Here is a 13,675-nt window from a genome sequence, read left to right as displayed (position 1 = left end):
TTAGAATGTTAAGAAATAACAATTTTAGGTTATACTGGGCACTATTCTATTCTACAATATTAACTAATGACAATAAAATAGACCATCCTATGTTAATTTATTGCAGTAATTCCTCTCTTACTAGAAAATGCTTTGAACACCTGATTATGCATGAAAAAACCAACTCATAAACCAGAAAACCAGCTTAATTCTGGAAAAAAACATAAAAAACAAAAAACAAAACGTGATATAAATTTTTGGTCAAACCACACAGCACTAACTACAACTTGATTTTTTTCAGAACTTATGAAGTCACAATGGTACTCATTGGAATAATCCACACTCACTGAATACGCAGAAAATGGGACGAGGCCTGGATGAGCTGCATTAAAGACAGTGTTGTCACTATGTCAAAAAGACGCTGTTTTTTTTCCACGTTTCCAAAACTCATTTGTTTGACCTTCCTAAGGCTGAACTTACAAGTAGTTAAAACATATTTTTAACTGTTCCAGAACCTTATAACCCCAAATGTGTATCTGTGCGCTGCACATTTTATAGAAGTACAAGCTTGTTTTCTGTTGCTTTTGTAAGATGCTCCTTAGGAAAATTAACCATGGTTTTGTGATTGATTACTGTTTATATTACCTTAGTTTTCATGTATCATAATATAATAACATCGTATCTATAATGTATACGAAAATTACTAAAAGCATACCACTCTGAAACGCCCTGTAAAATCTATGCTCGCAAAGTCTATGCATGAAATCCATTCAGCACAATCCTCTTGTACATTGTCAAGGTCTGGATCGGGCTCCAATTGTTTTTCAGCCTCCAATTTCTCCATGTCGTAACCTCTAGGGTCAAGGCTTCTAAACCATGAATTTTTAAGGATGTGATTCTCAAATGACGATTGTTTTCAGCTGCCACATTCATCAATGTATGATGGAACTTTTTTCATGAATCACACGTAAACCCTGTCGTAAGATGATTTCTGTGCTTGGATCTGCGCTCGTTTCTACATTAAGATGGATAAAATCAATTTACAATTATTCGTATAGCGCTTTTCACAATACATATAGTTTCAAAGCAGATTTACAGAAAATGCATGCGTCTACATGAGGCCCAGTAGGATTTTCCTACACTTTTTTTTGTTGGAATAGCACAGACATCGCCATTAGGTCATTTAGCCCTCTTAGATAAAATCCCCCTTTTGAAGAAATTCTACTTTCTGCTCTATATGAATATCACACTGACACTATTTACTAATAACCGAAGACAAATTTTGCTCTCTTTGACTACTCTGGACAATGTTTTTGTCTGGGTTTTCTCCAGCGTGGGTCCGTTGGTGCCGCTTCAAGTAGCTTGCTCTGGTAAAAGCTTTACCGCACTCAGGGCACACATGAGATTTCTCACTGGCATGTATTTTTTGGTGCGATTTTAAACTGCCGAGCAGTTTAAAACTCTCACCACACAAAGAACATAAATAGGGTCTCTCATCTGTATGAAGCTTCATATGTGCCTTTAAGCGCGCTGCTAAAATAAACTTTTTGCCACACTGATCGCAACTGAATGGTCTTTCTTCAGAGTGAATGAGCAAATGTGTTTTGAAAGTGTTGCTCTCTGCAAACCTCTTGCCACACTCAGAACACTCATGTAATTTCTCTCCAGAATGATATTTCATGTGCATGTGTAGGCTTCTTTGAACTGTGAAGTTCTTCCCACACTCATGGCATGTGAAGGGCTTCTCTCCGGTGTGAGTTCTTATGTGCGTCTTAAGGTGTCCTTTACATTTGAAACTCTTTCCACACTGAGGGCACGTGTAAGGCTTCTCTCCGGTGTGAATTCTCAAGTGATCTTTAAGCTGTCCTTTATGTGTGAAACTCTTTCCACACTGAGGACACTTGGAAGGCTTCTCTCCGGTGTGAACTCTTATGTGAATTTTAAGGTTTCCTTTGTGTGTAAAACTCTTTCCACACTGAGGACATATGAAAGGCTTCTCTCCGGTGTGACTTCTCATGTGACGCTTTATGTATCCTTTATCGGTGAAACTCTTTCCACACTGATGGCATGTGTAAGGCTTTTCTCCAGAGTGTGTTTTTATGTGATTCTGAAGGATTACTTTACGAGCGAAACTCTTCCCACACTGATGGCACTTGAAAGGCCTCTCTCCAGAGTGAACTCTCATGTGACACTTAAGGCTTTCTTTATGTGTGAAACACTTTCCACACTGAAGGCAAGTTAAAGGGCTCTCTTCAGTGTGAATTCTTGCATGAATCTTTAGGTTTCCTTTATTGGTGAAACACTTTCCACACTGAAGGCACGTGAAAGGCTTCTCGCCAGTGTGAATTCTCATGTGACACTTCAGGCTTCCTTTACATGTTAAACCTTTTCCACACAGATGGCATGTGAAAGGCTTTCCTGCAGTGTGAATTCGTATATGATTTTTAAGGTATTCTTTCTGTGTGAAACTCTTTCCACACTGTTGGCATGTGAAAGGTCCCTCTTCGATGTGAATTCTCATGTGACACTTGAGGCTTCCTTTATGTGAGAAACTCCTATCACACTGAGGACATGTGAATGGCTTCTCTCCAGTGTGAACTCTTACATGACATGTAAGAGTACCTTTACACGTAAAACTCTTTCCACACAGGTGGCACGTGAAAGGCCGCTCTCCAGTGTGAATTCTCATGTGACCATTAAGGCTTCCTTTACATGTGAAGCTCTTTCCACACAGACGGCATACGTAAGGCTTCTCTCCAGTATGAATTCTTATGTGATCATTAAGGTGTCCTTTGTGAATAAAACTCTTCCCACACAGATGGCATGCGTAAGGCTTTTCTCCAATGTGATTTTTTATGTGATCCCTAAGGTTTCCTTTATGTGTGAACGTCTTCTCACATTGAGGGCAAGAGAAAAAATTTTTGGCTTGTGCTGTTTGTGAAAAATTATTTTCAGATAGCGAGGAACTCAAAGATTTTTCTCCAACCATATAATCTTCAGGTTTCTCAAAATAGCGGTTCTCCTTGACATCAACCGGTTCTTGATTTTCCTCTTTCACTTCCATCTGGCCTAAAATGAACATATTACATGATCAAAAAATCAGTTCAAGGAAGTTGATACAAGAAGCTTAAAGGGATAGTTCATGCATAATTTAAGGCTACTCATCCTCAAGCCTTCCTAAGTGTATATGACTTTATTCTTCCTGCCAAACACAGTCGTTATATTAATAAATGTCCTGGCTCTTCCAAGCTTTATAATGGCAGTGAATGGAAACTGAGATTTTGAAGCCCAAAAAACTGCATCCATCCATCAAAAAAGTAATACACATGGCTCCAGGAGCTTAATTGAGGCCTTCTGAAGCGAAGCGTTTTTGAAAGAAAAATATCCATATTTATAACTTGATTAACTATAATCACTGGCTTCCGGAAGCGGCCACACATGAGTCTTCTTCCAGCGAAAGATTGCCCTCTGACCGGATGTAGTAGTGTCGTAAGTTTTTATACCTCTCGCAGTTCAAAAAAACAGGGCTGGGCAACAAATCCACATTCCTGCCCTTCCACATACATCAATGTGTCATGAGTCGAGTCACTCTTCGGCCAGAACTAGACTTGCATGTGGCTGTTACTGGAAGCCAGTGATTATAGTTTATAGTTATAAATAAGTGACCCGTGCTGACAAATTGAGTTGGAATGCGCACAGCAGACTGATCTCATGAAGTAGCGCGTGTATGACACGGCAATTCGTATTTCCATTTTTGACGTGCTATCAACGCGCATAATTGCTTTTCAGCGTGATTGGCATTGATGACTGTTCCCTTACCATCCTAGGGGAAAAAAAAGATAGCTCCCCAGATGTAGATCTACATTTTGCTTCATTTCGTTCGGACATTTGACGGCATGTACAGACACGCGGAATCACTCGGACATTAATGGCGTAGACATACACGCATACGCAGATACATGCGGATAGCTCAAAATGAGTAGATAACACGCCACGATTTAAAAGTGGCGTGTATGTTTACACAAAAGTCATGATGTCATGTTGCGCACAGGATAATTTTGAGCTACAAGTGAAAGATCTTCTAACGATCCCAATGATCCAAATAACAATTAAACATCTATTACTATCTTTATTTGTGCGTTTTCTAAGAGGAGTACCTTTCTTTTGTCCATGGAAAAAGCACTTCTCGCTCTTCCTTTCAGCACAAGTTTGGTATCGTTGTAAAGCGCTGTATTCCAACTTAGTTAATGTTCATTGCGAATTCTCAATTGAATGAGTCTAAAAAAGAGCTATTCAATTGGCGGCCCGCCAATCATCTCCATCCAGCCTGAGGGCACCCCAACCTCCCTCCTCCTCTTTTCTAGTAGTGTAGCAAAATTTGGTTAGATATTAGAGTGTGCCGCAGTGGCGCCCGTAGCTGGACGGCTATACGCACTGTGAATTTATAAAATAATTCTTACCAATAGCTATGATCTTGTATAATTCATATATTTGTACATAGCACAATTGTACATGTACAATTCATATATTTGTACATGTGAATAAGTTATTTATTATGGTCTTATAAATCTGCACACTGTTGGGTACCACATTTCCAAGTAAATACAATACTTTTTTTATGTTTACTTTAGCTTACTTATTGATACTGTTATGTTTCAATAAATAAGCTAAACCCACTGGCCCACCTTAACTTTTCGATTTAATGATCAGGCCCTCGAATGAAGCTAATTGAATAGCCCTGGTCTAAACCAATGAAATGTGATTTTCAAACTCATGTTGATGTAAATAAAAGGATCTTACTCGCAATGACTGATGTAATACAAACCCAATTCCATAAAAGTTGGGACACTGTACAAATTGTGAATATAAACAGAATGCAATGATGTGGAAGTTTCAAATTTCAATATTATATTTAGAATACAACATAGATGACATATCAAATGTTTAAACTGAGAAAATGCATAATTTTAAGGGAAAAATAAGTTGATTTTAAATTTCATGGCATCAACACATCTCAAAAAAGTTGGGACAAGGCCATTTTTACTACTGTGTGGCATCCCCTCTTCTTTTAATAACAGTCTGCAAACGTCTGGGGACTGAGAAGACAAGTTGCTCAAGTTTAGGAATAGGAATTCCTAAACTTGAGTACCCAGCAGGACGTCGACTGTAGACGCGCCAGGGTTATAGGATTAGTACCTAGCAGGACGTCGACTGTAGACGCGCTAGGGTTATAGGATTAGTACCTAGCAGGTCGTCGACTGTAGACGCGCTAGGGTATAGGGTAGGTTTATAGCTCAGCAGGACGTCGACTGTTGACGCGCTGAGGTAAAAGTATAAGAATTGGCCAACTAGAGTGAGTATTATTGTAGAGTAGTCAGGTTCACGGAGAAAATCTACAAACCCAATTCCATAAAAGTTGGGACACTGTACAAATTGTGAATAAAAACAGAATGCAATGATGTGGAAGTTTGAAATTTCAATATTATATTTTGAATACAACATAGATGACATATCAAATGTTGAAAGTGAGACATTTTTAATTGCCATGCCAAATATTGGCACCTTTTGGATTTCATGAGAGCTACAAATTCCAAAAAAGTTGGGACAGGTAGCAATAAGAGGCCAGAAAAGTTAAATGTACATATATATTTTTAATAGAGAATGTGAAAATAACCATAAATCGTTTTTGAAAATTTGCTCATTCCGACTCCTTTTGCCAGCATGGGTCACATATGGATATTTTTCTTACAAAAACGCATGACTTCAGAAGGCCATTATTAACCCACCGCAGTCATATGGATTTAGTATTAAATTTTATTTAATGCTGGATGATGAATCCACTCTTTTGGGCTTTAAAATCCAAGTTACCATTCACTCCTGTTATAGCTAAAGCTTGGAAGGGCCAGGATATTTTTTATATCTGAAATATAACAGTATCAATAAGTAAGCTTAAGTAAACATAAAAAAGTATTCTATTTACTTGGAAATGTGGTACCGAACAGTATGCAGATTTATAAGACCAAATTGTTTGGCTGAAATGAAAAAAGTAACTTCCACCTAGGATGGCTATGGAATGCCAAAGCTGAATTAATTAAAAATAAATAAAGGCATAAATAAATATACGAAGAAATGTAAAAAAGCAAAAATACATAAATAAATACATAAATAAATATAAAGAAATGTAAAAAAGTACAAATAAATGAGTATTTATACTTTTATTTCCTTATTTATGTGTAATTGTATTTTTCACACATTTATTTATTTCTACATTTATTTATTTCCACTTTTATGTATTTCTACATTCATTTATGCATTTATGTTTTTATGTCTACATTTATTTATTTTCACATTTATTTATTTCCACATTTATTTATTCCAACATTTCTTTGTCCATATACTAATGAGGGGGGCGTGTTTTAACTCAGACATGAGCAATCGATCGCAGAGTGGCAGTGCTGAAGCTTTAAGGCCACAGTGACACCTTGCTGTGACACCCCTAACTGTATGTAGGGTAGGCTATATAGGGTTAACACATGAATATGATAGCTGACAGATTGCTTTTGGCTTGTGATTATTGACGATGAGACTCGCACACCAGCGCAGAACACGGAGAGAAACCAGCGCACATTTCACTGACTCCCACGCAAGCATATTGATCATTGAGTTTGAAACGTCCGCAGTTACATTCGCGTTTCCTAACTTCGTATGCATTAACAGGCGACAATTCAAATGCTTAAAACACAACCCATATGCTGCTCTTAGATATTGATTAATCACAAGTCATCAATTTTGAATTATTCTTAAATCAAACAAAAGTGGCTCATTTAAACGCAGTGAGCCACGCATCTCACGCCATGCATTGGAGCACAGAAGCATCCTGCCCATTCAAACAGCACCGGTCGTGCCCGTGGTCGTGGTGATATTTCCCCCTGTAAATTGATTTTATATCAACCCAAACCTTATTAAATAGGTAGGCTAGGCTGTACATCATCATGCCAAGTTCTTAATATTAATCGATAAACTACTCAGTTATAATAATAATAATAAGGCACTATGGCTGTTATCAGTAAAATCAAATTAACAAAAGTCAAAATCTTAATACAGATGGCATGGCTGGCTGCGTCTGATTTTAGAATAATTCAAAATGTAGGCTATGTCTTGTCTTGTGATTAATCAGTATCTGAGCAGCATCGATGAGTTTTGTTTTAAACACTTGAATTGTCATCTGTTATGCATACGAAATTAGGAAACGTGGATGGAAACCGCGTATTGAATCGTGTTTCAAATTCATTGATCAATATGCTTGCGTGGGAGTCAGTGAACTGTGCGCTGGTGTGCGAGTCTCATCAGGCCTACATTGTTATTAATAGTGGATAGTTTCATGCGCTTTCATGTCCAAGTATCTGTTAACCCTATATAGCCTTCCCTACATACAGTGAAATACATGACTTAAAATGTGATATTGCCTGCACAGCTCTTGCGGTTCGTTTGGTCATGCACCACAAGGTGTCACTGTGGCCTCAAAACTTCAGAACTGCCACTCTGAGCTCGATTGCTAAAGTCTGAATTAAAACACGCCCCCCTCATTAACATACGGAGAAAGAAATGTTGGAATGGGCTATATGCACGCATAAGTTCCGCATTTGACGTAAGGATGCTCGTCCATTTCCGGTTGTGGAGATTAAAGCGGAGGAAAACCGGAGAAAACGGGATTATGGCAGAGTCTTCAATATTTACTGTCCTCCCGTCTTTGAAACGAAACGTACATACTGTATTGTTCAGGCAACAATAATAAAGATAAGAGAAATGACTGGTACAGGCTTCTTTTATTCCACGTGGTTGTACACACAGCATATCTCCATTACCACACACTCTTTAGCCAATGCACTTCATCTTATACAACACATTACTGCCATCTGCTGGAATCAATCATATACAGCTGTACTCATTACATCTCTTTTCCTTTTTTTTTTTTTTTTTTTTTTACTACATGTTACATGAACTTTCACATAATTACAAACACTTGACTATATAACACTCAATTCATTTTTTTTTTTTTTTTTTTTACCAATTACAAGTCCATTCGAACAAGTGGTTTTCGAACTCGATTAGATCTCCGTAAGATAGGAATGTCAGTCTTTGGTACAGAGGAATCAAGTTCAGAATCAGGATCAAGTTGCTGATCAACAGAGGGCATTGAGGGCATTTCACAAGACTGCATTTCAGGGGACATCAGCTCCACAGTTGGCTCATCCAAAGGACATTTCTCTGCAGTCTTAAGCAAACTCTGTCGATTTCTCCGTAAGGTCTGCCCATCTTCTGTATGAACAAGATATGATCTCGGGTTTATCTCTTTTAGGACTGTAGCTTTCTTTCTCCATCCTGTAGGCTCCGCAACTCTAACGACATCTCGTTCAGAAAGAGGTTTTAGTTGCCGACTTCCCTTGTCATAATATTCTTTCTGCTTCTCTTTTATATGTTGCATCTCTTTCAATGACAAATCGTTGATTTCTTTTTTCAGAGATAATTTTGGAAGTGTGTCACGCAGTTTGCGATTCATCAATAACTCGGCAGGAGATAATCCACAACTGAGTGGAGAGGAACGGTAACTCAACAGAGACAGATTTTCATCCGAATTACTTGCCGCTGCTTTTTTCAAAAGTCTTTTTACAATTTGTACCCCTTTTTCTGCTTTACCATTTGCCTTTGGATAAAGGGGGCTTGAAGTAGTATGCTTAAAGCCATACTGCTCTGCAAACAGCCTGAATTCATGACTATTATACTGGGGACCATTGTCACTTTGCACACAATGAGGAATTCCATGCCTTGCAAAAATGCATTTCATACGTTGAATCATCTCGTTCGATGTTGTTTGACGGAGCTGTTCAACTTCAGGATAATTGGAATAGTAATCAATAACCATCAAATAATCCTTACCATTCAACTGGAAAAGATCAGTGCCTACTTTTTGCCACGGCTCAGTAGGAAGAGCAGCTACCATCATGGGTTCTTTAGCCAGTTTATAATGATGACTCAAACAGACCGCACACTGACTGATGAATTTCTCAATGTGCATGTTAATTCCTGGCCAAAAAACAGCTTGTCTAGCTCTTCTCTTGCATTTTTCAATGCCAAGATGCCCTTCATGGATTCGACGAAGCATGTCTTGGCGCATTGATACTGGAATGACAATTCTGTTATTTTTCATCAGCATGCCCTCAACCACACTCAATTCTGCCCTTAATGGAAAATACTGTGGACACTTGCCTTTGGGCCATCCACGATGAAGATGTGCAATAACCCTCTGCAGTTCAGAATCTTTTGCAGTTTCCTCCGCAATGAGTCTTAACATCTCATCTGAGACTGGTAGAGATGAAACCACCATACTCACATGTCTCTCAACTTCGTCCATATTGCTGATCTCTGAGGCGGCTGGTGCTCGAGACAGTGCATCAGCTACAATGATATACTTTCCAGGGGTATAAACTAAATTCAGATCATATCTTTGTAACTTCATCATCATGCGTTGAATTCTAGGTGACATGTCATTTAAGTTCTTTTGAATGATAGATATTAATGGTTTATGATCCGTCTCTACTGTAAAAGTAGGTAATCCATAAACAAATCCATGGAATTTATCACAGCCAAATACTAACCCCAAGGTCTCTTTTTCAATTTGAGAATAGCGTCTTTCAGTCTCTGTCAGAGATCGAGAAGCATAGGCCACAGGTCTCCAGGAATCCCCAATGGCCTGAAGAAGCACCGCCCCCAATCCATCCTGAGAGGCATCTGTAGAGATCTTAGTTGGACGTGTGTGATCAAAAAAAACAAGGACAGGTTCAGTGGTAAGAATCCCCTTTAACCTCTTCCATTCTTGATCATGAACTGATGACCACACAAACTCTTGATCATTTTGTAACAACTGTCTCATATGTGTGGTTCTCGCTGAAAGATTTGGCAGAAATTTTCCAAGGAAGTTTACCATTCCCAACGCACGCAGAATTCCCTTCTTGTCACTAGGTGGAGGCATATCAAGGAGGGCTTGTACTTTTGCTGGGTGTGGCTCCACACCTTTTGCCGACAGCTTGTCACCCAAGAATGTTATCTCTCTGACTCCAAATTGACACTTTTTCTGATTGAGCTTTAAATCATGTGCACGAACTCTTTCCATCACTTTTACCAGTCGTTGATTATGCTCTTGAAGGGTGGACCCCCACACCACAAGATCATCAATATATACACGAACACCCTCCAGACCTTCAATAAGGGTTTCCATGGCTCGATGAAAAATCTCGGGAGCTGACTTGATCCCAAAGGGAAGTCGAAGAAAACAATATCTTCCAAAGGGAGTATTAAAAGTACAATACTTGCTGCTCTCAGAATCCAATCGGATCTGCCAAAACCCTTGAGAAGCATCTAATTTACTAAAAAACTTAGCTCCTGACATGTCACTAATGATCTCTTCACGGGTGGGAATCTGGTAATGTTCTCTTTTTATACAATCATTGAGATCTTTAGGGTCTAAGCATACTCTCAACTCACCATTTGGCTTTTTCACACAAGTGATGGAATTCACCCAATCTGTAGGTTGTTCAATCCGCTGTATAACTCCTGATTGAGTCATGCGATCCAATTCCTGCTTCAAGAGATCTCGCAGAGGTGCAGGAACCCGCCGAGGAGCATGTATGACTGGTGTGGCATCATCTTTCAGTTGTATTTTATAGGTAAATGGCAATGTGCCTTGACCTTCAAAAACATCTGGAAATTGTTTGACAATGTCAGTTACATCATCACAGACAGTCTGTAAGACTACAGTTTCCCTGTTGACTTGATAAACTCTTTTAACCAAATGAAGGTCTTCACAAGCTTTATCTCCTAGAAGAGATTCATGGCCGTTGGGAACTACAACAAACATCAAACTTTGCATCTTTCCTTTGACTTGTAATGTTAATCGACATACTCCTTGTGTTTCAATTGATTGTCCATTATAAGCTTTAAGGGGAACTGTACGTTTTTTAATGAGAGGTTTTTCTTTCAATGCTTTCACATCTCTAATGTTAATCAAATTAGCTTTTGCACCCGTGTCTAATTTAAAAGGCACAATGGTCCCATTAACCACAAGAGGAACAATCCATTTCGAAGACGAAAACTTCACTGAATCCTCTCTGGTTACACATGTTGCAGCATCCTGATTTATATTCTCTTCGGAAACCATGTTGACATAAAACGAATCACTCAATGAGTCACTGTCATCTGCCTCCTCCACAACATGCACTTTATTTTCCCTCTTCATGTCTTTTGAAAAACACATTTTTGCAAAGTGGTTCAGGCCATTACATTTCGAACATCTTTTTCCGAAAGCCGGACACTGTCTGAACTTATGTTTGGTCCCACAACGCTTACAAGAGAAAGTTTCATTGTCGTTTTCTCTGAAATTTCTTGAGTTTCCTCTTTTCCTGTCTCTGTATGATATGGCATCTACTGCTGCGCTCTGAAATGACATCGCTGACGAATTAGCCCCATCAAATTGTTTCACTTGTTGTCTTGCTACTTCACTGGACTGGCACAATTGAACAGCATAATCCAAGGTGAGCTCTGATTCTCGTAACAATCTTTCTCTCAGTTTCTTATCATAGATACCGAAGACAATCTGATCACGAATCATGGAATCTCTCAATTCATTAAAATTACAAGTCTTTGCCTTTATTTTGAGGTCTGTAAGAAAGTAATCAAAAGCCTCTCCTTCATGCTGCATTCGCGTTCTGAATACATATCGTTCATATGTCTCGTTTCTCTTTGACAAACAATGAGCATCAAATTTTTCCAATACCTTATCCAGTTTCTTCTTGTTTGCCTCTTCCTCAAATTGAAAGGTGTTATAGACCTCCACGGCATCAGCTCCAGCAATGGTAAGTAACAGAGCAATCTTTCTTTCGTCCACAGCAGCTGCTTGTCCAATAGCGACAACATACAACTCGAACTGTTGTTTGAAAGTCCTCCAATTTGCATCCACATTTCCACACAACTTCAGCGGCCCCGGTGGTTTAATGGCATCCATTGCTCTTTTCTACTGACCCCACTCCTGGTACCATGTATTGTTCAGGCAACAATAATAAAGATAAGAGAAATGACTGGTACAGGCTTCTTTTATTCCACGTGGTTGTACACACAGCATATCTCCATTACCACACACTCTTTAGCCAATGCACTTCATCTTATACAACACATTACTGCCATCTGCTGGAATCAATCATATACAGCTGTACTCATTACACATACGTTTAGATGTAATTTTATATATAGTTATGTTTATTTAATATAATTTTAAAAAGAAGCATAAACACAACGAGGGGTGTCTGTTTTATCTGTTTTTGTGACTAACGTTTCATTAGTATAACCATGGAGTATAAAATTCAATATTAATTCTCGGTATTGCATTGGACTCTATGATCGGCGGAAGTTATCGAGCATCCTTAATCCTTCACCGGAAATAACGCCGTGCATAGAGCCCATAAATAAATGTGGAAATGATGAAATGTGGAAATAAATAAATATAGAAATAAATAAATGTGAAAATAAAGAAATGTAGACATAAAAACATAAATACTGACATAAATGTGGAAATAAATAAAAGTTGAAATAAATAAATGAATAAACGTATAAATAAATAAATAAATGTGTGGAAAAATACAATTATACATAAATATGGAAATAAAAGTATAAATACTCATTTATTTGCACTTTTTTACATTTCTTTGTATATTTATTTATGTATTTTTGCTTTTTTACATTTCTTCGTATATTTATTTATGTATTTATTTATTTATTTTTAATCTAGTCAGCTTTGGCAATCTATAGATGGCTAGACGGTTAGTAAATTATGGGATAATTTTATTGTGCTAAAAGTTAATTTTGACATCCTCATGTTAACAAGATGAAATCTGCAAGATTAGCCTTTTACTAATGTTTGAATGATAGGCCTATGCAGTGTTACTATACTATGTCAGAATGTTTTATTTTACCACTTTTATATAAAATTCAATTCTGATGAATTGTCTAGCTTTAGGCTATTACTTTTAATTACTTTTGAATGCCAATCTCCAAAATGCATAAATGCACTTTAATGTTCCTCAACAGTCCTTAATCAGGAATCAAGAATGGACACCAACCTCTTTGTTCCTCAGCATCATCTTCATCTTTCACTCTGCAGGGTTCAGGATCATTATCCACAACCTCCACTTTAATCAACTCCATCTCTCCAGCAGTGTGTCAAGCAAGATCTCAGCTGTTTAATCTGGGGATCCTGCGTGCCTGGAAACTTTTCTTTGTCACGTTTAAGTGGGAACAGAATAGAAAAATTGGACACATTAAACACTATGTTCCTCAAGTGTGTATGGCTGCATGCGCTTTGTAGCCTATAGAAAAATAAGTCATACATTTTGGCGTTATTTACGAGCCTCATCATCTAATCTATGGCTACAATTACAGGCTCAAAATTTCCAAGACAAAATGCCTTCAGTAATATTAACATGCTGTTGGAACGCATTTGATAAAAACAACTTTAAAACACCTTCAACGCTTAAGGGAGTTTAAGACACAAACCTTTAGTCAAAAAAACAGCAACCGTCGTGGCGCAGACCTAATGATGTCATCGGTGGCAAAATAAAAGACAGCTCAAACGGTTCAAACTAAAACT

General features: G+C 38.1%; 1 protein-coding gene across 2 annotated transcripts; it reads right to left on the bottom strand.

Annotated features, from left to right (window-relative positions):
- Positions 1–1,065: 1,065 nt before the first annotated feature.
- LOC120488942 (uncharacterized) lies at positions 1,066–13,626 on the bottom strand. Of its 2 annotated transcripts, XM_039685535.2 has the most exons (3): positions 13,582–13,626; positions 13,149–13,302; positions 1,066–3,048 (listed from the first exon to the last, which is right to left on the bottom strand). In XM_039685535.2, exons 2-3 carry the CDS (start codon positions 13,231–13,233, stop codon positions 1,235–1,237), a joined length of 1,899 nt encoding a protein of 632 aa, XP_039541469.2. In that variant the 5' UTR covers positions 13,234–13,302; positions 13,582–13,626; the 3' UTR covers positions 1,066–1,234. The 2 variants fall into 2 exon arrangements, with proteins under 2 accessions (XP_039541469.2, XP_088986957.1); XM_089130831.1 differs by lacking the exon at positions 13,582–13,626 and having other exon boundaries at positions 13,149–13,574.
- Between the last annotated feature and the right edge of the window lie 49 nt (positions 13,627–13,675).

The sequence above is a fragment of the Pimephales promelas genome, chromosome 5, assembly GCF_988280905.1.
Source record: "Pimephales promelas chromosome 5, fPimPro1.hap1.1, whole genome shotgun sequence".
In the NCBI taxonomy this organism is placed as follows: domain Eukaryota; kingdom Metazoa; phylum Chordata; class Actinopteri; order Cypriniformes; family Leuciscidae; genus Pimephales; species Pimephales promelas.
This window is presented reverse-complemented; position numbering and strand designations above follow the sequence as displayed.